The sequence below is a fragment of the Rhamphochromis sp. 'chilingali' genome, assembly GCF_963969265.1.
Source record: "Rhamphochromis sp. 'chilingali' genome assembly, chromosome: 7".
In the NCBI taxonomy this organism is placed as follows: domain Eukaryota; kingdom Metazoa; phylum Chordata; class Actinopteri; order Cichliformes; family Cichlidae; genus Rhamphochromis; species Rhamphochromis sp. 'chilingali'.
In genome coordinates, this window is record NC_137934.1 from 2,986,880 (window position 1) to 3,013,901 (window position 27,022).

General features: G+C 39.2%; 1 protein-coding gene across 2 annotated transcripts in view; it reads right to left on the bottom strand.

Annotated features, from left to right (window-relative positions):
• Positions 1 to 13,490: 13,490 nt before the first annotated feature.
• Positions 13,491 to 27,022, bottom strand: part of syn3 (synapsin III) — a 129,835-nt gene continuing 116,303 nt past the window's right edge. For both annotated transcript variants that reach the window (XM_080886140.1, XM_080886139.1), the window contains exons 11-14: positions 21,970 to 22,101; positions 19,548 to 19,566; positions 19,292 to 19,448; positions 13,491 to 19,193 (exon numbers count right to left, since the gene is read on the bottom strand). In XM_080886140.1, coding sequence (XP_080742266.1) covers positions 19,070 to 19,193; positions 19,292 to 19,448; positions 19,548 to 19,566; positions 21,970 to 22,101 — 432 coding nt within the window. In that variant the 3' untranslated portion in view covers positions 13,491 to 19,069. The remainder of the gene's footprint in view (positions 19,194 to 19,291; positions 19,449 to 19,547; positions 19,567 to 21,969; positions 22,102 to 27,022) is intronic.

The following is a 27,022-nucleotide window of genomic DNA, read 5'->3' on the forward strand; positions in this document are numbered from 1 at the left end:
AGCAAATACGCTTTCACACAGCATTTTTTCCGGGATGTTTGTGGGGTGCAGGGGGGAACCAAGAGCAAAGCAGGTGTGGCTCCCAAAGGAAATCGCTTTATCTGATCATAAATAAACGCCACAAATACACAGTAGAAAATTGGCAAGGAAAACACTGCACATGTTGGGGACAACTTTTTTGCCAGCGGGTGGACAGCTGCTTCTTGTGCTGCTTCACAAAGCTCGCTGAAGCTAACTGTGGAGGCAGTGAAACAAACCTTTGGAATAAATGGGAGACCTCCCCACACAGCACTCAGGAACTGTCATGCAAAAGGTAGCACAGTGGAGATGAGGAGCAGGGTTTAAAGTATAGAAAGATATTTTAACAATCGTTTTGCTCACCACCGCTGTGAAAACCAATTCTCCTCTGTAGGAAAACAAAAGAAATCACAATTTTACGATAAATGGATTCATCTTTCTCCTTGGTTGCTGCTGGGGACGGGGAGACAATCACTTCCCACTACAACGGTGATTTCTGCTCAGTAACGAGCTGTCGACACTCCTGACACATGAGAATACGATGTAAATTTAATTTAAAGTCGCAAGGTTGAGGCCAGAATTTGTTCATTTCAGGTTCAGAGCAGACGTCTGTGGGAGCTGCAGTCCTTTGACAGACACAACAGAAACGATCAAAGCAAAGTGTTGTCACAGTGAGCTGTGTGGCTGGCAGTGGTTGGGCCCAAGCGCAGGACTCAGAGATGGAATTTTTAACTTAAAGGCAGCAGCTTTATTTGCTGGCAAAACAAACTTGGCAACACAACACATGAGTACTGAGCAAAAACAAAACTCAAACTAGGAGAGTTTAACTAAACTGGGAATACATGGCGTAGCATATCATAACCTGACGACACAGGACGAGGGATGAACACACAGCTGGGAAAATGCACTCATGATGAGACACGGGGAAGCAGAACTGAAACCATAAACATGGGACAAGGACTACAAAAGTAAAACAAGAAACTGAGACAAAGCACCAAGACGCAGACTGGACACTAAGACGTGGAAACATAGGAACCTGAAGCCCAGAGATGATACAAAACAGAAACCACAATCCAAGGACTGAAGATCCAATTCCAATCCAATCCAATTTTATTTATAAAGCACTTTAAAATACCCAGCACAGGAACAAAGTGCTGTACAGAAAATAAGTTAAAACAATAGAATAACAAAAAACAGCAAATTAAATAAATAAAACACATAAGACATAAAATTAAAACAGCCCTATGTTAAAGCAAAAACAAGATAAAACAGCATCGAATCACCTAAAAACAACTAAAATAAAAATAAAAAACCAACATCTCACGTGGTGTCAAAGGCCAAGGTAAAGAGGTGGGTTTTCAAGAGTGACTTAAAAACAGATAAAGAAGTGGCCTGTCTAATCTCTAAAGGAAGCTCGTTCCACAGTTTGGGAGCTGCTACAGCAAAAGCACGATCTCCTCTAAGTTTACGCCCAGTCCTGGGTATCTTCAGGAGCAGCTGATCAGCTGACCTGAGAGAGCAGGTGGGTGTATAAGGCTGTAGCAGCTCAGAGAGATAAGATGGAGCTAGGCCATGGAGAGCTTTAAAAGTAAATAAAAGAATTTTAAAATGAATCCTAAAAGAAATGGGCAGCCAGTGAAGTGAAGCTAAAACAGGGGAAATGTGCTCAAACTTTCGAGTGCCAGTTAAAAGACGAGCTGCGGCATTTTGCACCCTCTGTAGATGACTAATATATAATGCACTGACCCCTATATAAAGTGCATTACAGTAATCCAGCCGAGTGCTAACAAAGGCGTGGATCGCTGTCTCAAAGTGCTGCCGTGAAAGAATTGGCTTTATTTTTGCCAGCTGCCTGAGGTGAAAGAAGCTAGATTTTACCACGGCCTTAATTTGATTATCAAACTTTAGATCACAGTCCACTTTGACCCCCAGGTTTGTGACAGTTGGCTTAACATACTGTGCCAGGGAATCTACATACACATTGGGGGTCTCAGTGGGGCTACCAAAAACCATCACCTCTGTCTTTTTATCATTGAATTTTAAAAAGTTAACAGACATCCAAGCCTTAATGTCATCGAGACACTGAAGTAATGGCTGTGTAAGGTATCTGCCTTTTTTCTTTAGAGGGACATAGATCTGACAGTCATCAGCATAAAAGTGGAAAGCAATGCCGTGCTTTCTCAGTACAGAACCAAGAGGAAGCAGATATAAAGAGAAGAGGAGGGGGCCTAGAACTGAGCCCTGTGGGACACCACACAAGAGGGGAGCGGAGGACGACGCATAGTCACCAAGGCTGACACAAAAAGTTCGCCCCGTCAAGTAGGACCTGAACCACTCCAGTGCTGTGCCCCTAATGCCCACCCAGTGCTCCAAACGAGAGAATAAAATGGCATGATCCACGGTATCAAACGCAGCTGTCAAATCTAAAAGCACAAGAACAACACAGTCCCCAGCATCAGTCGCTAAAAATATGTCATTAAAAACTTTTAAAAGGGCTGATTCAGTGCTATGAAAGGGTTTAAAACCAGATTGGAAAACCTCTAAAACATTTTGCTTTTCCAGGAAGGCCATTATTTGGCTGTAAACTACCTTTTCAAGAATTTTGGAAAGAAAAGGTAGTTTGGAGATAGGCCTGTAATTTGCAAGAACCATAGGATCAAGAACAGGTTTTTTAATCAGGGGTTTGACTACTGCATGTTTAAAATCTTTAGGGACAACACCTGACATCAGACTATGGTTTACCAGCTCAAGCACCAAAGGACCAACTGTAGGTAACACCTCTTTTAAAAGTCGAGGAGGGACAGCATCATTTGGAGACCCTGCAGGCTTAAGATGACCAACAGTCTCCTTTAAAAAGGATAGAGTCACAGGCTCAAACCTGTCAAAGACAGCAGAGCAGGAAACAGAGACTGAGAGGTCGTGAGCATGAGGAGAGATTTGAGCCCTTGTGGAGGAGACCTTCTCGATAAAAAAGTGTAAAAAATTTTCACAGGCTTCTGATGAGGGCTCAATACAGTCAGTATATGGTGCATTAAGAACAGAGTTAATAGTTTTAAATAAAACACGTGGGTTGTGGCAGTTTGACAAAATAATGTCAGATAAGTGTTTTCTTTTGGCATCTTTTACAGTTCTTTGATATCGACGCCAACAGTCCTTCAGCATCTGGAATGACACTTGTAGTTTGTCCTTTTTCCACTTGCGCTCAGCTCGACGGCAGTCGCGCCTGACAGCTTGGGTCAAGTCGTTCAGCCAGGGCTCAGATTTAGTTTTAGGCAGTCTGGATTTTAATGGAGCCACAGTGTCCAAAGCAGTCCGACAGGTAGAATAAAACCATGAGCTCAGTTCCTCAGTCTGGCTGCATAAAAAAAGATGTAACATAAGCAGAAAAGCATAAATCATAATAATAATAATCAGAACTATCAGTTCACCAATAAACACAAAGCACTGGGTCCATGACCCAGTGCCGTGACTAGGGCACTCCACATGTTTCCATAGGGAGGACTTCATTATCAACGTGCAGACAGCTGAGTGTTTAAATATGATTGAGGTCAAGGTTTTATGTCATGTAGGGGGGAAAGTCATGCACCTGCTCAGTTACCAGTTTACAGTATACGAGGAAACTGAGCATTTTTCATTACAGGATAACTTTTTTTTTTTTTTTAATCCATCACAATACATTATTTATAATGTTTTTAAATTTCAAAACCACCACGTTACTTTAAGCTTCTTGTCACAACAGAAGCGCATTTGAGAATTTAGCTAATTAATCTGTAGGGCATTAATCCCAAAACTGTTTGCAAGTCGCTCTAACATTATGTAATCACACTCACATTTCTATGGAAGCTCTCCAGCAGTGCACGGTGCCGTGAACAGTCCGGCTCAGGCTCTGCCAGCTTCAGTGTGCAGCTAACTGGCCCCCATGGCAGCAGAATATCCCAAGAACACAATCCCCACATCCACAAAACCTCATAAAACACAGTTAATAATGGTGATATGAATACAGCTAACAGGCAGTGATTAGACCGGAGACATTAATGGAGCTACCACGAGCTTGTTGAAACAATTATGAAGCTTTTTAAAATCTCACTTTAATCAGATTTGATTGGTGTCTCAATATACAGTTTCATGTCCTACTGAGCAGAGGAGCAAAAAATAAAAGCTGTTGAAAATACTCATTTCAAAATTGAGACACTTCTGTGCGAAGGGACTATAATAGTACTCATTAGAAAAACATACAGAATTTAACTTCCAGGCACTTAAGCCAAAAAGCAAAAAGGAGGAGATCACGTTTAATCGGTTATAACACGGGGTCAGAAATATATGTTCTGACATGTGTGGTATCCACAGAAACCTCTGAATCTCAGCTAAAATCTCATATAAACACTTTCTACAACCACCAAACAAAACGAAAACAAGCCATGATTAAACGAGCAGTTAAGTAAATGTGCACACGTCTGCTAAACAAACAAAACCGAGCCAGAAATCCTTCAAACTTCACGTAACCGGCTATAGAAAGGCTGGTTATCTTCCAGAGCTAGTACTGACTCCAAACACCAAGTTTCACCACGATCAGACCAAAATTCACTGAATGAGCCACAAAAGAAGACCACACAAACACAAATGCGCTAAAACAGAAATTGGCATTCGATTTCGTTATTTTCATCGGTAGCCGTTAGCCACGTGATTATCAGCAGTTACCTGCCCAGCTGCATCAGAGCTGTTTTCCATCAACAAGCTCCATTTTAGACCCACCTGCAGACACCTGGACAGACGCCACATGAAGTAAATTTGTGCCCAGCTGAGATTTGACCTCAAAACTTCTGATTGGTTGAAGTGACCCGAAGTGTCACCGTTACTGTGATCCTATTGGCTCAGGTGGTGTCAATCATGCAAATTGACCAAAAGAAACCAAAGTTACAGCCTCTCAGAGCTTAAAGGGCCAGAGGACGGCAGAAAAGGGCCATTGCCATGTAAATGTGTGGTTAATTCTTCACAAATATATATTTAAAAAAAAAAGCATTTTTAGGTACGGAAGAGGATTAGGGCCACTGGAAAAAAAAGTCAGAATTCTGACTTTAATCTCAGAATTCTGAGATTAAAGTCAGAATTGTTTTGTTTTTTTCCAGTGGCCCTAATCCTCTTCCGTATTTAGGCCTGTTAATAAAATTAAATAATTTCTGCTCTTTAATACCTAAAAAATTAAACTGGCATGGTGTCCATTGTGTGCCAGAGTTGGACATTTTTTGTTCAACGTCTGGATATTCATGTATTTACGGTGCAGTAATTTTTCACTGTTTCACGTTAGAAACATAAATCTTTGCACAGATGATGTTTATATGTTGGTTACTTAATTTCTGCAATGAAATGTGAACTGAGGCATATTTTTAAAAGAGTTATATGCTAAAAAAAAAAAAAAAGTAAATTAAAAAATTAGGTGAGGATAAAATCTACTAACTTTTTCTGTGTTCCAGTCTCAGTACCTTTGACACAGTAATATTTGCTGCAATAATTACACCTCTGATGAAAGTTCACAAGAGTCAGCTTTATTTTGATACCAAGATTGTAAGCACAGAGTTTGTAATTGCAGAGAAATAATGAATTAATTTTGGGCATTTCATTTTTGAGCAGGAAGCTCAGAAACCACTTTGGGGCTTAAGAGGTTAAAAGTTAAGGTAGACCATTGGAAACAGTCCACTGGAGGTAAACATATTCCAATAAAAACACTTACAGACTGATTTTTACCTCTTTACAGTTTTACAAAGCTAGACAAGGTTTAACAGTGACTCTACACACTTATTACATATTTAGTTTTTTTTCACTTTAGTTGTCTTTATTGCTTTATTGTCTTTATTGTCTTACTGATCACTAATTTCCCATTGCCATAGCCAGACACTTGCTCAGTCAGTGGACAACAAAGCAGCAATGGTTCAAAGACTGATCTTTAGCAGCAGATGCTGAATAAATGTTTTTTTAATCATACAGATGGAAGAATTATTATACAGAAAGTAGTACTGATGCGACACACAAGGGAAAATTATACATTTCCAATACTAATTGCATTCAGCAAAACCTCTTGGAAAGCACGCTAATCTTGCTGCTCATATCTCTGGAGCAAAAATAACTCTCATATCCTTCGATGCTGATATCCCCATACATCCTGTTTAGATATGCAATCATGGGGAAAATGAGCTCTGCAGTGATTCAGCACACGCTTATAAAACAAAATAGATGTACAGCATTACCGAGACACAACAGATTATAATTTATTATATGAATCAATTACAAATCAGTAGACGTGAGTTCGGACGTTCAGATGTTATTTTTATGTTTGGTAGCAGACGTGCTGCCCTGACCTCGGTGATTAAATTTTCCTTCACAAAGTGGAGAGAGAAGAAAAAAACAGGATAGTTTCATAGTGGAGGAAATGAAAGGCGTGCAGAGAGGGGTAATGTTCCCTCTGTAAACAAATCGACTCTTCAAAGCTCTTCTTTTCTCTTCACTTTGTTCTCTTGGAAATACCCCGTGATTCCTCTGAGAACGGGTTGGTGACACGCTGTTTAATTTAAACTTTAAAGAGTTTGTTTCCAAAAATGATAAAAAAAGAAAAACGTCATCAACTCAGATGTTTTTCAAATGTCGTACGGAGTCGTAAGCGTGAAACAAAACTGTTTTTTTCTAATACAGCCATGTGAAACGTCAAAGGTTTTAGTGATTTTAACAGGTGTTAATATAATTTTAGATGAACAAGGACATGTGACATATTACACTGTGCCATTTAATTTAACAGAAATAAAAGCATAATCCAGAAGTGGACTGCTTTCATAGAGATCTAGAGAGTAAGTAACACCCAAGCGCTGCTGATCAAATCTATTCGCTGAAGTGATCATCAGCAAGCGTGAGCGGCTCTATGAAAGCAGACATTTTTGGCAGTTTGCTTGAGCATTCAGCTGTCTGTTAACACAATCCAAAGGAGGAAAACACTGATCTTAGAGAGGCATTTATTGCTGTTCATCTATCTGAGATGGGTTAAAAGGCCATTTCCAAACAATATGCAGTGCATGGTTCTACAGTGAGAAAGCTCATACACAAGTGGAAAACATTCAAGACAGTTGCCAACCTTCCCAGGAGTGGACGTCCCCAAGGTCCGATCAAACAGTGCTCAGAGGAGCTGCAAAAAAACTTTAAGAGCTGCATCTCAGACTCTACGAGCCTCTGTTACTTTGTTATAAATTAAAGTTCATGACAGTACAGTTAGAAAAAGACTAAATGTGTAAGGCTTGTTTGAAAGATTTATGAGCAAAGAACCTCTTCTCTCCAAAAAGAACACAGCAGCAGACGTTAGCTTTGCAAAGTTGGATTTGCACAACAGCAAGATTTCTGGAACAGCCAAGACCAAAGTGAAGATATTTGGACGGACATGATGCACAGAGCATGAATACCAAAGCTCAGCAGCAAATCTGAAAAAACAGAGTACCAAAGTGTTGCAATAGCCCAGTCAAACCTGATGAAATGTTGTAGTGAAACCTTAAAAGAACTGTGGATAAATTAATGCCCAGTTTCAAGTTTTATGGTCATATACAGATAAACAGTGTAACCACTTCTTTGGCTCGTGCTCCTCAGCTTTGCATGAGCATGTAGAAAGTGTGCCGTTATATTTAAGAAGAAATTAACAAGAAAATTGTGGTAATAATAATAAAATATAATAAAAACAAAATACTACAGTATTAAATTTAGAGAATTTGAGACAATTGTTGGTATTTACAGTTTGTGCAAAAACTTGTGCAATGAGCATTTAAGAAATATTTGTTGAAGTGACCGTGTGTAGAGTCCTGTAATTGTCGTGAGTGTGTAATGGTGTGTACAGAATGTCAGCAGTTCTACAGCCTGGTGGCTTGTGGGTAGAAACTATTCCTGTGTCTGCTAGTGCAGGTCTGAATGCTCCTGAACCACCTGCTGGACAACAGGAGTGTGAAAAGTGAACTTCAATGACTTTGTAAAGAGGAATTGGCCAAAATTCCTCCACAATTATGTGAGACACTGAAAGTCATACACATAACCATCACCAGCTATTATTAAATAAATAATGACACAGTGTTAAAAGTCACTGCTGTTCACCTGAGGATGTATTCAAGCACCAGGTTATTATTTTTATTGTGTCTTGATACATACAAAGAGAATGTACTTTCTTTTTCATGTGACTGTATAATGAATACAATGACAATCTTCAAATGTGTAAAGCTTTTACATGAGGGTTGAAAATGACCTTTGATGGAGGTCGAACACTTAATTTTCAATAGAAATATCAACATATCTCAGCGATTTAAGGCAACTTTATGAACTTGATTGATGATTGAACACATATTTACAAATTAAAAGAAAAATATGAACTTTTGATCCCTATAATGAGGGGGTTGAGTGTTGTGGACGCGTCTCTCCAGTAACACCATCAAAACTTTAAATGAGGAAACATCTTTTAGTAGAATGGTGCACCATGAGTTTCTTTGAAAGGGTCATGAGTTAGAGATGAAACTCGTGAAACTGCAGGAGGCTTTACTAACACTTTACAAAACCCACCTCTAAGTCAGTTTAATGACCTTTGAAGTGACAGAAACACATCTGTGTGCTTCTGAATAGCAACCACTTAACCTCTCCCGCTTTCCACAAACCACCACCACCCTACCTGCTCATTTTTCTTTACTGAAATATGTCTTAGCTGTAAAAACAGGGAGCACGTCACACAAAGGAAATAAAATTCCAGCTCAAGAAGTGCCTAAAAATGGTCTTGCACTGATAGTTTGTTCAGTTTTTTGTCCATATCTATACACGCGCCGGACACAGGGTTCAAAATTTCTCCCGATGATTTGGTCTTTTGGTGTTTTTCATGTGTCAGTTTCTTGTTGTGAAAGTGATATAAAGGATGTATAGCCCAGTGACAGGAACACTCCTTCCTACTGTAGAATCACAGAAACGTCAGCAGAGATACAACAAAGTCTGGAGACAAGAGTAGAAGACTTCCATCTTTCTGTGCTTTATGAAGCATTGCAGTTGCCATGACAACCAAGGCCTTTCCTTGTTTTAAAGGGATTCACTATGGTGACCGAGGCATTGTTGTACTGTGGGCAGGTCTGAGAGGATACAGCAGGGTTTCTCACATGTACACTCGCTCAAGTGTCCAAATACAGGACACGTCGGCGCATGGGTGCACATCCACCTACACATATGTGTTCAAACAGGGGTTAAATGATGTCCAACTGTAACAGGTTAGACAACTGAATAAAACAGAGTGATGGTTAAATATAGATTTGAAATCAATGCCCTCTTTCCTGCAGGCTTCCTAGTTACACACTTTGACTTGTAGCTTTCACGAGAAAACATGACAGTCATCAGAGACAAATAAAACATTTCCCAGCATTGGACACACCATTTTGGACACAGCATTTGTGTTCAGCCTTAACATAGTCAAATATGTAATTTGACTATTGTGATAGATTAGTTTTATCATGATATAAAACAGGGATTGCGAGTCGTTTTGGACACTGACAAGTATTTAACTCAACCCACTGCAGAAGTGACAAAACTGCAGTTCCTCAGTTTGCCACTTGAGGCTACTTCCAAAAGTGAGTCATTCCTTAGTCTCCTTTTAAAATGCCCAACTTTAGGGAGGAAACTGAGGGTTAAAGTGGTGCATTGCAATTTCACCATCTTTTTCTGTTGGAGCTTTTTGAAACATTTCTTACGGATCCACTTTTAAGATGATGTAGCTGCAGGACACACCTCCGCTGACTCTCAGAACAAACTTTAAAATACGTAACAGTTTTACCAAATTGTGTTGAAGTTAAATAGTGTATGGCATGCTTTTTCATGAATACTGCTGTCATGTTTTGTGCAGGAAGAAAAGGTCATAACTGGATTTTGTAAGCACAGAGGGAAAAAACAATCCATCCATTCTCTTATGATACAGTCTATGCAGAGAGCATAAACTCAAACAAATGTTTGAGCGAAACTTGTTCTGAAAACTGTGATGCTACATTCTCACAGTTTCATACAGGACCTGTTTATGTATGATCCTCTAGCAGCAGCTTTTTGCACCACTGCAGTGCTTGCGTGTGTGTTCAAACAACATTGATGCAAAATGTAATAATTATTTGTGCAGTTTTCACGTGTTGATGTTCCATTTGTTGCTAAGCAACACCTTCTTGCCTCTTTCCTCCTCACATTTACCTGGACAAGTCCCATTCTGATGCTGCTGGATTGAAGCTGTTCATGCTTTGAAGCATCCTGTGTAATACCGGACTGATGTGCTGGCAAGTATATTTTTAAAAACTGAGAACGATGACAGTACCCACTTTACACAGTTTTCTTTTTCATATTATTCCTTTAAAAATGTATACCAGGGGGCGCTTTAATGTTTCTTTATTGTACTGTGTCATGACTTAGACAGATCCCAACTGCACCACACATCTATTGTAACAGCGCCCTAAACTCAATAAGATGTAATGCTGGCATGTTAGGGAAAATAAGTGAAGTTGAAAATACTTTGGTCTGTTATCTTGCAGGTAAATCACTCCCAGTTTCCATCCTTAAGAGACAGACTGGTGCCACTATTGTCTGAGACAGCACTGACTTGTTTTCCAGGAGATGCAAATGAAGATGTGTGAAGGTGCTTTCCCTGAAACATGATGAAGGCTTAAATATCCTTAAACAGTTAGGAGGGGTGGACTGGGTATAGCTGAATGGACAATGCCCCCTACTGGCCTACTGGTTTAATCAATTTACTGTGGAAATGTGTAAAGACCCTTTGATTCCTGCCCCAAACAGCATTTGGAGGTAAGAGGTGAAGAGTAATTTAGTTACATCTATTTTTCATCGATATTTGCACACTACAGTGTGGTGGGAATGGATTTCTTTGCAGCCAGTGGAGGCTGCAGGCAGGCAGGCAGGCAGGGACCTGCGGCTGATAAAAGATTGGACATTCCACCTTAAGAATGCAAGAAATTACACTGGCAGCAGATTACCATCAGGCTGCCAGTGGTCTGGTATGCAACTGTGGTTCGTGAAACAACTGAGAGCTGCAGAACAAAGAGTGAGAGCAGGCACCGGGTGCTGTGAGAGGTCAGAGGTTCATCGTAGGGAAGAAAGTTTAACACCTTTGTGAAGATAACATAAATCAGCATGTGGGATGAATTCTTGGGGAAGAATTAGGTTGCAGTCTCTGCCTCTTTAAATCAGTTGATGTTAAATGCAGCCGGGATGATCTGCAGAACACAAGCCTGCCATCTCTTTGATTTCATACTAAATAACTCGAGGAGCTTCAAATCCCAAGAAAACAGACAGGTAAAAGAGTTTGTTAACCCACTGTGTTTCGAGTTTAAAATGCTTTATATTAACTGGGACGTGTTTCATGAGTGTTACATGTCACCTGGATGTACCAGAGTGGGAACTTTGAATTAGAACGAGTTAGAAAAGGAAATTTTTACTGTTTTTAACTTGTACTGTGTCTTTTACCTGTATTGCTATGTATCGCTTTTATTATTATTATTTTTTTATCTTTTTAGTTTTAAATAGTTGTACAGCACTTTGTTTGAAAGCGCTTTACAAATAAAGTTATTATTATTATTATTATTAGTTATTATTCGTTTGTTTTAAAGGTACAGTAAGTAATTTTTAGGTAATTTAATAGGAAAAGGGGAATGTTGTACCCATAAAAATACATTAATAGTGTGCAATTGCATCTTCCAACACACTGATGTATTCAGAGAAACTATTTTTAATCCATTAAAAATACACAAGCGGGCTCCGATTTGTAGAAGCTAATATGCTGCCATCTTACTGTGGCTGAGACAAACATCATCATCTCAGCCACAATAATCGTGTTATTGTATCTGGCTACCTCCATATTAGCGTTTCGGCTTCTGTCATATAAACAGTAAATCATTCACTTTGTATTTGTTGTAACTATCTTCTCTATTGGGTTGCAAGATTGTGGTGTTCTTACTGACACATTGTTTATATTGCAGTGAAGTATGTGAACAGTATAGGTAGTGGGTTTCTTTCTTAAAGTTATGGAACAGTCAAGCTGCTATACACACACCCCACCAATATTACTATACTGTGTAAGTAATTTTAAATAATTAGATATTTGATTATCTTTTTGACAAACAAATATTGTAGTTGGAGGTAAAGTCAGTCTCTTTCTTGTCCATGATGTTGTGTCATGTTGTAAATTTTATAAATTCAGTACCAATGAGTATTTTTACTATAAAAAAAGGAGATAAAACGATGAGTGTGTAATGTGAATGGGGTCACTCACAGTGATTGATGAACACATAGTATTCCCTTTAGGTTAAAAGCTCAAAGGTTCTCTTTTTTGTTTTTATAACCTACAATAGAAAAACAGTAGTGACTAGGCGATGTACACAGAGCTGCTCAAGAGCCACATAATGCTTTCAGCATACGGTGGAAATGAACCGCAATAGAAACACAACTCTAACTGAAAGCCAGTGCTGATCAGTGTCTGCTTGATGTGGAAACATGTGCATCATTTAATCAGTGGTGTTGGTAACGGTGTCATAAATATTTGTTCGTACTTTTTAGTTTACGGGCAACAGGGCTCATCACTTCATCATGACTAGATGCACGGAAAAAAAATATCCTCATGAACTTTCTTTGTATTTGTTAACCTAACCATCGCAGCTTTTATTTGGACCTGCATACTTTAAGTAACACTACCAACTACATCGGTACAAGAAGAAATGTTCAAAATTTGTTCTAAGTTCAGACATTTTACACGCCTACATCTGTTTACACTTTATTCTAGTGCGCCAAAGTGATTAAAAAAGGGGGGAAAAGAAATACTGTAGTTTGAATTTAAGGTTGGCCACAAAAATACGATCGTCTCAGTTCAGTTCTTCTCGAGTACTTTACTCCTTAAAGCTGGGCTTTCGAGTCTGGCAGTCACATTCGGTCGTAAAGTAGTAATACCTGAATGATGATCGTGCTGTTTGAGAATTTATAACACGTTCGTGTGTGCTCAGTGACATATTCACAGCTGAGTGTGTTTAATATCATCTCTTAACACAATTAATTTCTGGACCTGACGTGAAGTGGGCAGCAGATGAAAAGAAGCACTGGATGCCGGCAGGTTTCTTTCTCCTTGGCCTTGTGTTGCCAGACAGCTTTTAACACCCTGAGCATCATGCCAAGAGAAATATAAAAAGGGTAATAATCCAAGATGAAAGGATTTTGGGATTATCGCTACATATTCTGAAAGTTGCGTTTTTCAAACAGGGCTTTTAAAAGTACAGTAATAGCCAAACGTTCTGTTTCAATGACCATAAATGGAGAAAAAAAAACCTTCAAATCTGATCAAGTGGAGCTCAGCAGATGACTGATAGAGACTGGAATGCACGGCAACAGGTATAATAAAAGTTTTTACTTTATTAACAGAAATCTTTCGTTCAGACAAAAGAACAAAAGTACAGAAATAATGTTAATACTAATAAATTACATCACACTTCTCACAAATAAGCAGCCAGACATCGAGATCACATAACGCCTAAATTTATACACCTGAGGCACACAAGAGGGGTTGGTTTTCATGCCACATTTACACCAATATACACAACATTAATACACTTACAATATCACCCACCATTCAGCAGAGAGGAAGGGACACAGTGAACTCAAAAACTGGCAAATGAACCCGTGCAACGGCATTATTTCTCTCATGTACATATGCCACATTAAAGTAGAGTTGAGTTTGCTTTCAGTAATAGCTGTATTTCATTGTAAGTCTCTGTGGCTGCATATTAATTCAGTCTTACACTATGCATCACTTCAACACACCCAGAGCAAATCACGATGAGCCAACCCCGGTAGCAGAGTATTGCCTTTGCTCCAAGTTATATATTAAATGAAAACAATGTTGGGGAAATTAAAAAAAGCTTTATGAAATGAGCATACGTTCCATACACACTGTAAAAGTTCCCAGATATAGCACTGGTGACATCAGCAACCTGTTTTGGGAGAAACAGGTGAATCTGGCACTGTGATTGGCTGAGATAGCTATCAACCTGCTTAACTCAAACACCTCTCTTTACGATGACAAATGATATGTGAACTATTCTTAGAAATGTCTTGATGCATGCTCAATCGTCCAGGTAAGTAAATCCAAAAAGGTTGATTCTGTTCTGGACGTAGTGTTTTCAGTGGGAGAAACATTTCGTCACTCATCCGAGTGACGTCTTCAGTCTCAGCTGACTGCAGGTTTCCCCAATCTGAAACAGTACATTTCAAGTGACAGTTATTCTGCAAATGTCCTGTTTACAAGGTTGGGGAAACCTGTTTCTCCCACTGAAAACGCTACATCCAGAACAGAATCAACCTTTTGGGATTACTAGAAATGCTTACATCTATAGAGACAAAGAGAGCGAGCAGAAGTAAACCTGGGGCGTAAATACCTGTGAGAGTGCCCTTTTAAACCCACAAACTGTATGTTAAAGATGGACATGAAAAGTGAAGCTGGTGAGGATGTGCCTTAAACCTGCATTTTCTCTAAATGACAGCAGGGGGCGACTCTACTGGATTCCATTGTAAATTTCCATTGAAATGGGAAAATTCTCACACTTTGATGTATTTATGGTCTTAAATGCTAGCTTTAAGTCTATTTAAAGCTAGCAGTGCTTTAGCCCATGGTTAAGTTGTTAATGACAGTAAGCTAACCTCCTAATTGTAATTTCATCCTTGCTTTTTCAGCACTAGGGGTTTTAGGGGGACAGCCTTTTTATGTTTACACATTTGGTTTAAGCCTGGTGTTAGCAAAAACTGGCATCCAAATTAATATCACAGTGAATAACGGATGCACTTTGGTAACAAGTCTAACTAGCTAGTCTAAGTGTTAACTAATCAGCTCCAAATACACTCAAAAGACCAAAATGTTGATGACCAAAATGTGAAAGTGAAAGCTCTGGGATTGTTAACTACAAACCAACACATGCTAGCGCAGTGGCCATGTCCATCTTTGATATACAGTCTATGTTTCATCATAAAGGAAGTAAAATTCTGAAAAGTGACATCAAAATATCTGTCATAAATATGAAATCTGTAACATGTACAGTATAGTAAGCACAACATCACTTGAAATAATAAAGATACAATATTCAAATAAGATTTTGACACAGATACCTTCAAGAGCCCAAATCATTTCAATTTATATTGCATTCTAGTAACACGTTACAAAATGTTTTCTTTAACTGAAATGTTATGAAAGAGGAAAGACAATTTATAAAATTAAATACAATTTGGAAAAACTGGAGAAATGTATAAACTGGGGGGGAAATTTTGAGACAAAGAATTTTAAAATGTGTGACTCGATATTTGACCTTAACAAAATTGTATTCCTCTCATTCCTTCTGCACTTAGATGTTGTTTTACCACAGCAGGTTTATTGTTTTATGAGCACATCAGTTATAACATGAAGCCATGCTCAGTGCACAAAATCTTGTCCAGTACTACCACTCTATTGTCAGTTTCAGCAGAGCACTGCTGAACTTGAGGTAGTTACCAATCAACATTGCAGCTCAGTTCCAATTAAATCAGCTCAGAAACTATCAGGTACGGGTCCACATCTGACCCTCAGACAAAAGGGAAGCAAACCTACAGTAGTGACAAAACTAAAATTATTTGATGTCCGGTCATTGTTTATAATTTGACCCAATAAAACAGATTTATGGAACGTGCCAGATCCTAAACTGTATTTTAAACCCAAAATGTGAGAAAAGTGACATCATAGTTCTTTCATCTTTCACCCTGACAGAATGAGCAAATAATTATATCTTGAGATAACCTTGATATCCAGAAAGAGTAACTGCTGTTTCTCTCCAGGACAAGTTAGGCTATAGACACAGTGTTTAAAGTTAACATTTAAATTTTTCAGCAACGTCACAGCCATTATTGCGTGGCACATAAGGGATAGGAAATACTCACGGTTTGGTTATGGCTTATCACACTGCAGTATTATATATGAAGTGGCAATAATCTTTACAGGTAAGATGGAACAATTTAATGTAAACCTTTAAGGGGCCTCACAATCAAATGCAGATTTGGTCCACTTTGACACAGTACCAAAAGCTACGAGATAATTGCAAAAGTGTTTAACACAAGACACTGCAGTAAATCTGAGATTACAGATGAGAATTTGACAAAAAGTCAGAATTAATACAGCCAGCAATAACTTGAAACAAAAGAATCACAGTAAGCAATGTCAATATTTTCATTATTCCAAAATGAAAAATACAAGCTAAGTAATTATTACATTAGTGTTTATCTGCCCTAGCATGACAACTGACAGGAGAATTAGCTTACTGCCTACAGTGGAAAACCACAATGTTGTTACTTTAAAGCCTAATGAGCACTTAAAAAAATAAAGTAATATTTAAATTATCAAGGGTGGTTAACAAGAGCAGATTGAGCCTGCTCTTTATAAATAAATAAATACATTTGTGGAATTTTAGACATTTGAAACCCCAACCAAGTTGACCAAGCTAGCATTGAAAACTCACAAATGCTTTTATTAAAGTGGAACATCCCCTCTGGAAGATAGAATGGCCATGATTTAAATAAAATTTAGCTAGACTAAAATTTGAAATGGTCTTCTTGAAGTTATTTAGGAATAATTAGCACTTTTATGTAATTGATTTTTAGTTAGCATTATTCTGTTGTTTCGTGTATCCTAGTATGTTTAGCCTCAAACCGTTTCCATCAGAAATGCATATTTAAGTTTAATTTACTAATTTATTTTTAACAAACCCATGGCGTCCCCTTTGGTGTAGCAAGCTAATAAACCACTACTGCTAAAATCCGTTAGCTGACTAGCCGCATTCTAGCTAGCTAGTTAGCTTTCTAGTTGAACTCAAGAACCAGCCATTTGAAAAATGCAGAAAAAAATTGCCACCACAGTAACATTGCTTCAAAGGAAGAAAGAAACCTGTTAGTTAAATTTATAAGTAGAAGCTGAAGCTAAGGAAACTAAACGAAGCCTGAATTCACTTTATTTACATCTGCTAAGCCATGCTCTCTTTAGTCAATGCCACTGTAATGTTTCCGTGTTTTGCAGGATAAATATGCAATCTGTGGTGGCATTTTTTTCCCTGCAATGAATGTAATTATTGCAAAAATGGCTAGTTAACTTTTTTCTCCTTTTCTGGAACTTTCATCATTTAACACTGGCTTTGGGATTATCATTTATCTACTAAAGATCCAGATTCTGAATTAAATGGAAGGTGGGAGAAACTATTACAGGCTCATTCTAAGTCACAAGATATAACTATTATTTACCATTACTATTTTGATAATTTTCCAATAAAAGTACCAATTTATTTAGAGTATCATACTTTGATTGTTCTTTGCATGGAAAGCAAAACCATGTAGTCAGTTTGTGTCTTTGAGCTTGCTGCTACAAGAAGCTAAAAGCTGTAGCTCACTCATTATTTTTTGAACATTTTTTTTAAAGAATATTTTGGAAATTTAAGACTTTGGTAAACTAAGATGTTTTGCATACCCTTCAGATCCAATGAATAGTCATAAGAGATCTTTGCCATCAGTCATCAATTAAGAGTTTTTCTTTGAAGGCTTCATTGCGTATGCACATTCCATCTTGCGAAATATGCTGAAAATCTACATAGTCCATCTACGATAAACCAAAAGTACTTGGTGTCTAATTTCATAATAAGTTACCCAAAAATGCACTTTTTTTTTCCAGAAAATTCAAAGTAAGCGTCAGCTCCCATCAAATAAACTGTGGAAGAAAACAGGTTGGCTCCACACATCACATTCATTTACATGCAGATCCAAAACAGTGACAGATGTTAGAAGAGGATGGCTGCCATTCCTGCAGGTATATGTGTGCGTAGGTTATATCTGCTACAGAGCAAAACTCCTAAAAAGAACTACAATAAATGAGCTGCAATCCTAGCTGACAGAGAACAAGAGACAGATGATTAAAATATCAGACCCTTGCTGTTTGCTTCTAAAGACTCACCAGTACTAGTTGCTAGATCAGTCCCCACACCAACAAATACCCCACGGTGCTATTAACAAAGCATAAAAGATTAAGAAAAGGAACAATTTGCTGGGGAAGAGCAGAGCTGTGATGGAAGACGATGGCTGTAAGCCAGTACAGCATTTGCACCTCGTTAAAAAAAAATCACAAGCTCAAAGGTTTTTCTGTGTGATTGTGATCTCAAACAAGTTAAGGGGGTTGTTTCTTTAAAAAAAACTGTTCTTTTTTTGTTATTAAAAAGCACTTTGGTAAAGTTAGGCCAAGGCAGAGGAGTCACTACATAAGCCAATATGTGTCTACAGCACACGGATGTCTGAGAAATGCTGCTGCTGGCTAAGATGCTTAAGAGACCGCTGGTGAAGCGAGAGGATTCAGTACGCTTCTCATGACTCAAGTGGAACTGGTTCAGATCAGAATATTGCCATGGACATCTGCAAACAATTTGGAAGCTGTGTGTCGAATAAAGAAACTGAAGATAGACGGATGTACATAAATGTAGAAATATGAACATAGAAATAGTTTCACCGGTCGGACAAAGAGAATGCAGAATAACAATTATATACCAAGCAGCACGAGCGAGAATATGAATATCTACTGTGATCACCTACCACTAAAAAGGCCATTGGCTGGTTTTGCTTTCTAGGAAGTTCAATTTCTATGGACAGGTTTTAGGTTTCAACACAACATTGGAGTGACTAGAAATGTTTCAGGAGTTTCGTAGATTAAACCTGAATATGGAATAATTAGAACGTGAACGGGGGGTTTGGTGACATCTTAAAATCTACCATCTCCAGTCAACATGGTGTAGGTCCTCTGAAATCCACTGGCCTTTCTAGTGATAGATTGATCACTGATTTGAAGACAGAGGGTTGCACCAGTGTTAAACTTCACAAACATGGAAAGGAGAGAGGCGACTCCATAACAAACAGAGTAAGCAATTATTATTATTTTCTGAAACCTGATGACAGGAAGAGGAAAGCGGTAGGGATGTTTTTAGTCAGAGAAGAGGCTGGCAAAGGACTGTCGGAGGGAGCGGATGGTCTCGGCTTTGGCCTCGTCGTCGGTCAAGCTTCCTCGTAACGTCTCCGTGAAGCTGTTTGTCAGCGACTGCGATTTGCTGCGCGACGAAGACGAAGACGGTTTAGCTACCCGACGAGGAAAATCATCGTAAGCAAAATCATGTGTGAGATTAACAGAACCCCAGCTTGGACTTACTTCAGCTGCGGTGATTGTTTCCCAGCTCCAGGTCCAGAAGAGGCAGGGATGGGACCGGGCTGGAACGCCTGGCTGGGAGACGTAGTGGCGGACCGGGCTCTCTGAGGGGATCCCTGGGCCGACTGAGATGGAGAGGCAGAAGCGGAACGATGTCCCCCTACCATACATGAACATGTGATGCACAGGCTTATTATTTCTCTGTACTGTATCACCACAGAAGGTAGTGGAATGAATCATAATGAAGCACTTTACTTACCTCGTCTGGGCTGCGTGGTCTGAAGAAGACACAAAAAAACACAGATATAGCATCATTTACATAAAAATGCTTGAAATTTACTGCTAACACCATGACAACAACACATTTTTGAAAACATGGAAAGGAAACAGTTTCCACGATGAGACATTTTGATTTTCTTTGCAAATACATCAACTCAGGTTGATGCCACAGATGATCAGCTCCAACATATCCTACCCCAAACCATCACAGAGCTTTCCTCCTGCTGTTTCCTTTCAGATGGTCCAATCCGGCTTCAAGCTATATGGTTGTTGATGAACCAACAATAAGTAATCTATACTATATGTGAAAGTCATTAATTGTGATGACAGTTTGAAAACAAAACCAAAAAAAAAAACAAGGGCGCTAGTGAAGTGACCATAGATGCTGAAATAGCATTAATTCAGATGCTAGTCTAGAAACACACCGCGTTCCAAATTATTGTGAAAATTGTGTTTAAGTGTCATAAAGATTAAATAAGTTGTTTTTCAATTAAACCCATGGATGCAATTGTGTCTCAGGACTCTCTGGATGACTGAAATCAATCTCGGACACCTGTGATCATTAGTTTGCCAGGTGAGCCCAATTAAAGGAAAAACTACTAAAGAAGGATGTTCCACATTATTAAGCAGACCACCATTTTTAAGCAATATAGGAAGGAAAACGGAGCTCTCTGCCGCTGAAAAGCGTGAAATAGTTGAATGCCTTGGACACGTAATGAAAATCTTAGATATTTCACAAAAATTTAAGCGTGATCACCATAATGTTAAGAGATTTGTGGCTGAGTCAGAGCACACATGGGTTCGTGCAGATAAAGGCACAATGATGAAGGTTGCTGTCAGACAAATACATCAGATTAAGAGAACAGCTGCTAAAAGGCCATTACAAAGCAGCAAACACATATTTCAAGCTGCTGGTGCCTCTGGAGCCCTGCGAACATCAAGGTGTAGGATCCTCCAGAGACTTGCAGTTGTGCATAAACCTTCTATTCGGCCACCCCTAACCAATGCTCACAAGCAGAAATGGCTGCAGTGGGCCCAGAACTACATGAAGGCTAATTTTCAAACAGTCTTCTTCACTGATGAGTGCAGTGCAACCCTGGATGGTACAGATGGATGCAGTGGTGGACGGCCACCATGTCCCAACAAAGCTGCGTCGGCCCCTTTAGGGTCCCTGAAGGTGTGAAAATGACCCCTGCAAAGTATGTGGAGTTTCTGACTGTCCACTTTCTTCCATGGTAGAAAGAGAAGAACTGTGCCTTCTGCAACAAAACCATCTTCATGCAAGACAATGCACCATCTCATGCTACAAAGAACACCTCTGCATCCTTGACTGCTATCGGCATAAAAGCAGAGGAACTCATGGTCTGGTCCCCATTCTTCCCTGACCTCAATCCTACTGAGAACCTTTGGAGCATCCTCAAGCAAAAAACTATGAGGGTGGGAGGCAGTTCACATCCAAACAGCAGCTCTGGGAGGCTATTCTGACATCCTGCAAAGACATTCAAGTAGAAACTTTCCACTTGTATTTTTATTTTTTATTCCTATTTATTCTATTTATCCCCTTTGTATATTTTATTTATATTTGTCTCTGTATTTATATATGTGTGTGTGTATGTATATATATATATATATATATATATATATATATATATGTATGTGTGTGTGTGTGTGTGTGTGTGTGTGTGTGTGTGTGTGTGTGTGTGTGTGTGTGTATATATATATATGTATGTGTGTATATATATATATAACAATTCTGTAACTGTAACTTCGGTCGTTGCTGTGCTTTTTGGAAGTCGAATTTCCCAGAGGAACCCACCCGAGGGATTAATAAAGTTCTATCTTATCTAAAAATTTACAAGTTCCATGTATGCAAGAATTGTAAAACTGCTTTTAAATAAGGGGTCCTATGTTCATTTGTAACTTGACCCGTTAAGATGTTTTTGATTGAAATAGCTTTTGATTTCAGTGAAATTGATCTACTAATGCTGCAAATTCAACAAATGGCCATTTTCAATTCTCTACAACCTATAAAATCTTTTGAAACTATGTGTGCGTAATAATTTGGAAAAGTGCATTTTAAGTTTTTTATTTCTGAAAAAAATTATCAGTGTGAGTACAGGTGAAAGTATGGCCATACAAGCACTGCTTGTAATTACAGTGCTACTCCAACAGTAGTCACTGCAGTTGGTAAAACTGTGTAGCGTTATAGTGATCATCAGTGACAACATTATTAATTAACAGACCTGATAATAAGTATCCATTGTAGAAAAATTTTATTAGCATTATTGATAGAAGTGGTAACAAAGTTTTGTAATTCGTAGCAGTTTTTATAATTACTGCCTGGTACTATGAAAAAAGTGAGTTACAGTAGTAGTAGTGGCTTGTTTAAAAGCTTTTTGTACCTTAACAGTAGAAGGCTGAGGCATGGAAACTCCCAGCAGCACCTGGGCCATCTTGTTGATGACCAGCTCTGTGATCAGCTGTTTATCCTCCTCCACATGCTCGCCAATCAGAGGCATTGAACTGTCCATCACCTGCAGAGACAGAAAACAAACAGACCTCAGCTGAAGTGTTAAAATTCCCCCACTAGATGGCAGGATGTTACCTCTTATTCAGAATTCCTCTACTCTGACCCTCAAGTGATATTAGTGATAAGACTGTGTGTGGACACACGTGATGAGTCATTTAGTGTAGATCACATGTTTGTTGGGGTCAGAAACAAGCTTTACAGCCCTGTGGCAACCACAGTTTGGAGGATACAAAGAAGTGTGTGACGAAAACTGCGAGTTTCTGTCTTCTCAGGAGGTCTTCGGTGCTCTGGCAATCAATCACATAAACAGAAGCGAAAAAAGATGCTTTAGTTTATTTCTCTATATGTGTGTTCATATAAGCTTTACAACAGTTTAATTTTGACTGATCACAGACTTCTCTAGTTAAGCTCTGTATAAACTAAATAGGTTTATCTGAACACACACAAGAAGCCAAAGTTAGAATTTCCAGTGATCTGCAAAAAAAAGTGGCTCCATCTGTAAATATTATGTTGCTGGGGCATGACTTTGAAGGGCATAGACCAAACCCATTGCCACACAAATAATTAAAATAATCAAAAAAGAAAAAAAACAAAACAAGGAAAAATGTTTTTTCCCAGCACTTGAGCTCACATGCAGGTCCATGTGTGCTGCAGAACCACAGGCCTCATGAAGCTCAGAGACCTGCTGTCCTCCTCCCTAAAAACCAAAACAAACAGGAGCAAAGGAGTGTTGCTGCTGCTGGCTAGGATGTAGATGCCCATCATGGTGGAAGAAGCTGCTGCACCGCACCCCAGCTGCAGGCTGTAAACACATCAGCAGGCATGCATGCATGTGTGTGTGTGTGTGTGTGTGTGGGTGTGTGTGTGCTTATCCTCTGGTACACAGCATATGCCAGGCAGAGATTAGACTGTACTGGAGCTCTCTGTGGCTGAAGTTGTTTTTATTAGTGGTATCAGTTAAATCCCAAAAATGTTCTTTAGTCCAATTTCAGACAAACTGGCCTCTTAGCACACACTTGGTGTTTGCTTAGATTCAAATGAATGCGACTTATTATGGCACAAGATACTGATGCAGGCAAAGACTTAACTCACTTCAATTCACAACAGTCGCCTTAAGGTGCTTTATATTGCAAGGTAAAGAGCTTAAAACAATGTAGAGAAAAAAACAAAAATCAAACGACCTCTTTTAAGCAAGCACTCATGACAGTGGGCGGGAAAAATTTACACTTAACAGGAGGAAACCTGCAGATCCAGCCTCATGGAGGCGCAACCAGCTGCTCCGACCGGTTCGGGGTGATTGGGGTAGGATGCAGAGCAGCCACTTGTTGTTTTCACACAGGCTAGAGTTGTTCTTTAGGCTCTTTTTAAACAGCTGTCCATACCATAACACTGCCTCCACCATGTTTGACTGACGATGTGGTCGCTTTTTCTCCCATCATTCTTTTACAAGTTAATCTTTTCAGAACAGTACAAGTTTTTTAATCTGGCCTTCTTGATCTATAGAACGTGGAGGTAGCTTCCAGAGCAACAAAACTTGGCATCTAAGACCTGCAATCTGTTTAAGGTTATCATAAGGTGATCGCTATGGCTGCAAAAAGAAGTAATGGCTTTCTGTCTGTAAACACTTTCCTGCTGGCTCGTTCACTTGTTTTGGGCCATACTGAAGTCTTTTTTTGTAAATTTTGGTTCCAAAAACTGAGGATTAGTTATGGTACGGAATCGACACATCGCCAGCTAATGAGTTTTCAATAATAAGCCGTTCGCCAGTTTCACCGTCTGATCCACAGTGTTTTCTATGTTGCAAAGATGGCAACGGGGAAATGTTCAACTTGATGCTCCAAAACAGGACCAGGACCAGAAACTATGGCTAAGTTCATGTTTTATACTGTCTATGAGTGTAACCAGTGGTTTGCACATCATCACTTGCTACCTCCTTGCGTGTGTTCTTGGCTTGAGAGCTATGGTGAAGCTGCTTCTCCCAATGTAAATAATTTAGAAGGGTAGATTTTTGATTTGGTTCCTCCAAAACAAGGGAACAGACCTGACCTCGCCCTGAAACAGCTTTTCAGTCAATTGTCCAATTATTTGTTAAGATTCTGAAAATGGGGGATTTGCATAAAAATATAAATCCTGAAAACTTCATCTAATAATTTTGTAAAACCTCTTGAAATACAGCATTTCAATTCCATATTAACTATCTGATTTAAGATCCACTGTAGTGGTATACAGAGGCAAAGCTACAAAAGCCTTAGTACAGCAAACTACGGACCAAAGTGTAAGATTTATTTAATGATTTCTTTGCGTAATACAAGAAACAGAAACTTGGAGTGAAACAACACCCAGCAAGGAAGAGAGCACCCAAAGGCAGTTGTAGGTTTAAATTCATCTATTTCTTATTAATTTAAAGCTTTTTTTTGCATATCATTATAGGGCTGTTTCTTTTGTGGGCTTGCCACACATTGCAACAACTTTCTCAAAAAAGCCTCATCAATCATTGAAAAGTCGTGGAACAATCTGTCAGTGATAATGACTAAAACAAGAGAGGTTTTTATGTCGTCCTTTGTAAGCACAATCTAAACTGATTAAAAAAAATCCACATTTGATGACAAAAAATTGAAAGCAAATCAAAAGCTTTATTTAAAAGAGCCTCTAAGAACGCCTATAACAAACTGAGGACACCCAAACTAGTCGTCTTTTCCACTCATTTTCTTTGTTTTTCACAGCTGTTTGGGATCTCTCTGTTCTGCACAGAACCACTTCCCAAGCTAAAGAACCCTTTAAAGCTCCCCCTTTTTTGTGTGTACCCAGCTTCTTGGCTAGGATTTGGCAGCGAGGTCGGGTGTGGCACGGTGTTTTGGCCAGTTGAGTCATTACCACAGGGGACTGAATGCAGGCCTGGTAAAAGACCGCCAGGCCCCACTTCAAACGGCGTGCGGTGGCAAGCTAAAGCGGGATCCACCCTGCTGATTTATTAGGATACAGAGTCATCTAACAGAAGACTGGATCTGCTGTAGTTCTTTCACCACTGGAACACAGAGGTGTTGTCCTGTACTTTTACTAAGCAGCAAAGGTTTGTGTTTTCTGGACAATATCGGGCTGCATGGCAAATGTTTACAGAGAAAAAGTGAAATGTGCTCGTTGAAAATGATGGTGCAGTTGAAGTTCAGGGCTGGCCAGAGGGTCATCCATTTCTGGGAAAACAACTTTAGCTTCAAGATCGCAACATGTGTGCTGTTCTCTTTTGCTAGCTTGAAGGCACAATATCTGAAATATCTCTGTCAACAGATCAAGTCACTCCCGATGGCTGAATCTGTAATATAATGATATTTTCTTACAATTAGGCCAACAATGTTCTAATCATTATTAGGCATAACATTAGCCCTTTAAGTTTTGTGTTGTTTCTGTGGACCAGTAGAAAAATATTACATTTGACATTGTAATTTAAAAAACTTTTTTTGTACTGATAATCTCAAAGACTTAGAAAGTTTTGTTGTTTTTCTTGCCTTAAGGCATCGTAGACCTACCTTTTATGTAAAGTCTGTTGAATTTACACGTGCTAAATTAAATAAAGTTTCTTTATAGTATTATGTGCCTGCTATTGTGTAGGCTCCCCATGTGCTGGGACTTCAGCAAGTGTCCTTTGGGGACGCGCAACCAAAATCTGACGGCGGGTCTTCTGGGCCCTGTGGGTTGTGGGATGGGAAGCCTCATGGATGCGCAGCTGCGCTGGGATCTGGCATTCATTGAGTGTTTGGTCGTTGTTGTGTTACTCAAGCCACACTTTTGTGGTGTGGTGAGGCTCCTGCCACTAGGGAGTGCCGTTGCTATGGGACGTGTTTTGATTGGTCTGCAACAATCTTCACAGTCTTGCCCAAAGAGATGGACTAACTGACACTGACTACACCAGCACAGCCATTCTACTTCATGTCATGTGGCTGACACATCCTGTCAGATCAGCTGTGTATATAAAATACTTTCTGTCATGTCATTTTGTCAAACGCTGTGGTGCACTGTGTCATGTTACATAACAATACTGCACCCCTATTATCTATACATTTCCCAGTGAAGTGACACAAGCTGGAGTTTGCCTCATGTTGATACCAGCTGCAGTAATGTGTTAATGAAGTGCTTCTGAGTAGCTCATTACTGTGCATTAGGGTGAGGTGTTACGGCTGCTGTCTTTGTTCTGACACCAAAAAACAGAAAGAAAGAAAACAGTTTCTGACTGTGACGGCCGACAGCTCTTCAACGTCGCACTTAATTAAATTCCATCTAGGGTTGGAGTAAAGGAGGAGGAAGTAATGCTTGTCAGGAAACATTGCTACTTGACTGTGTCGTGGGTTTCTCTGTCGTAGCAGCCTAGTACTGAGACTACACGCCCCTGGGGAGCTGATAGATACTTCCTGGGATAGTTTGAGGTCTTTTTTGCTTTCTCACAACCGCTCTCTCCCAGCACACAGATAGTCACCAGAGTGATGTCATGTTCTGATCCTAAGTTTGGGCATTTCAGATGTCCAGACTGGCTCATTTCCTCAGACTTGAAGGCATAGGAAGCTGCTCTAAAAACAAAACTGATTGCACACAACTATTTGTCTCTTGCTTCGCCCCTGGGAATAATTGTTAAAGGAAAATGTGCATTTCTGGGTAAGGTATTTACGATTTTAGATAAACAGATATTTTTTAAAAAGGACAGAAATCAAATTAAAAAAGAGAAATAAATAAACTGACAACCTTGATTAGAATCAATAAGCATTACAACAAATTATTGGAGTGGAACAAAAGTAAGACATACAGAAAGTGTGAGTTCCAGGGAAGCTCATCATAGTAACATATATGTGCAAGTTATTCCTTCTGTTGGGGCTGTGAGACCTGTGAGGCTGCTGGAGATGGCGTGTGTGCGTAACTATTAAATGATTTTCTTTATT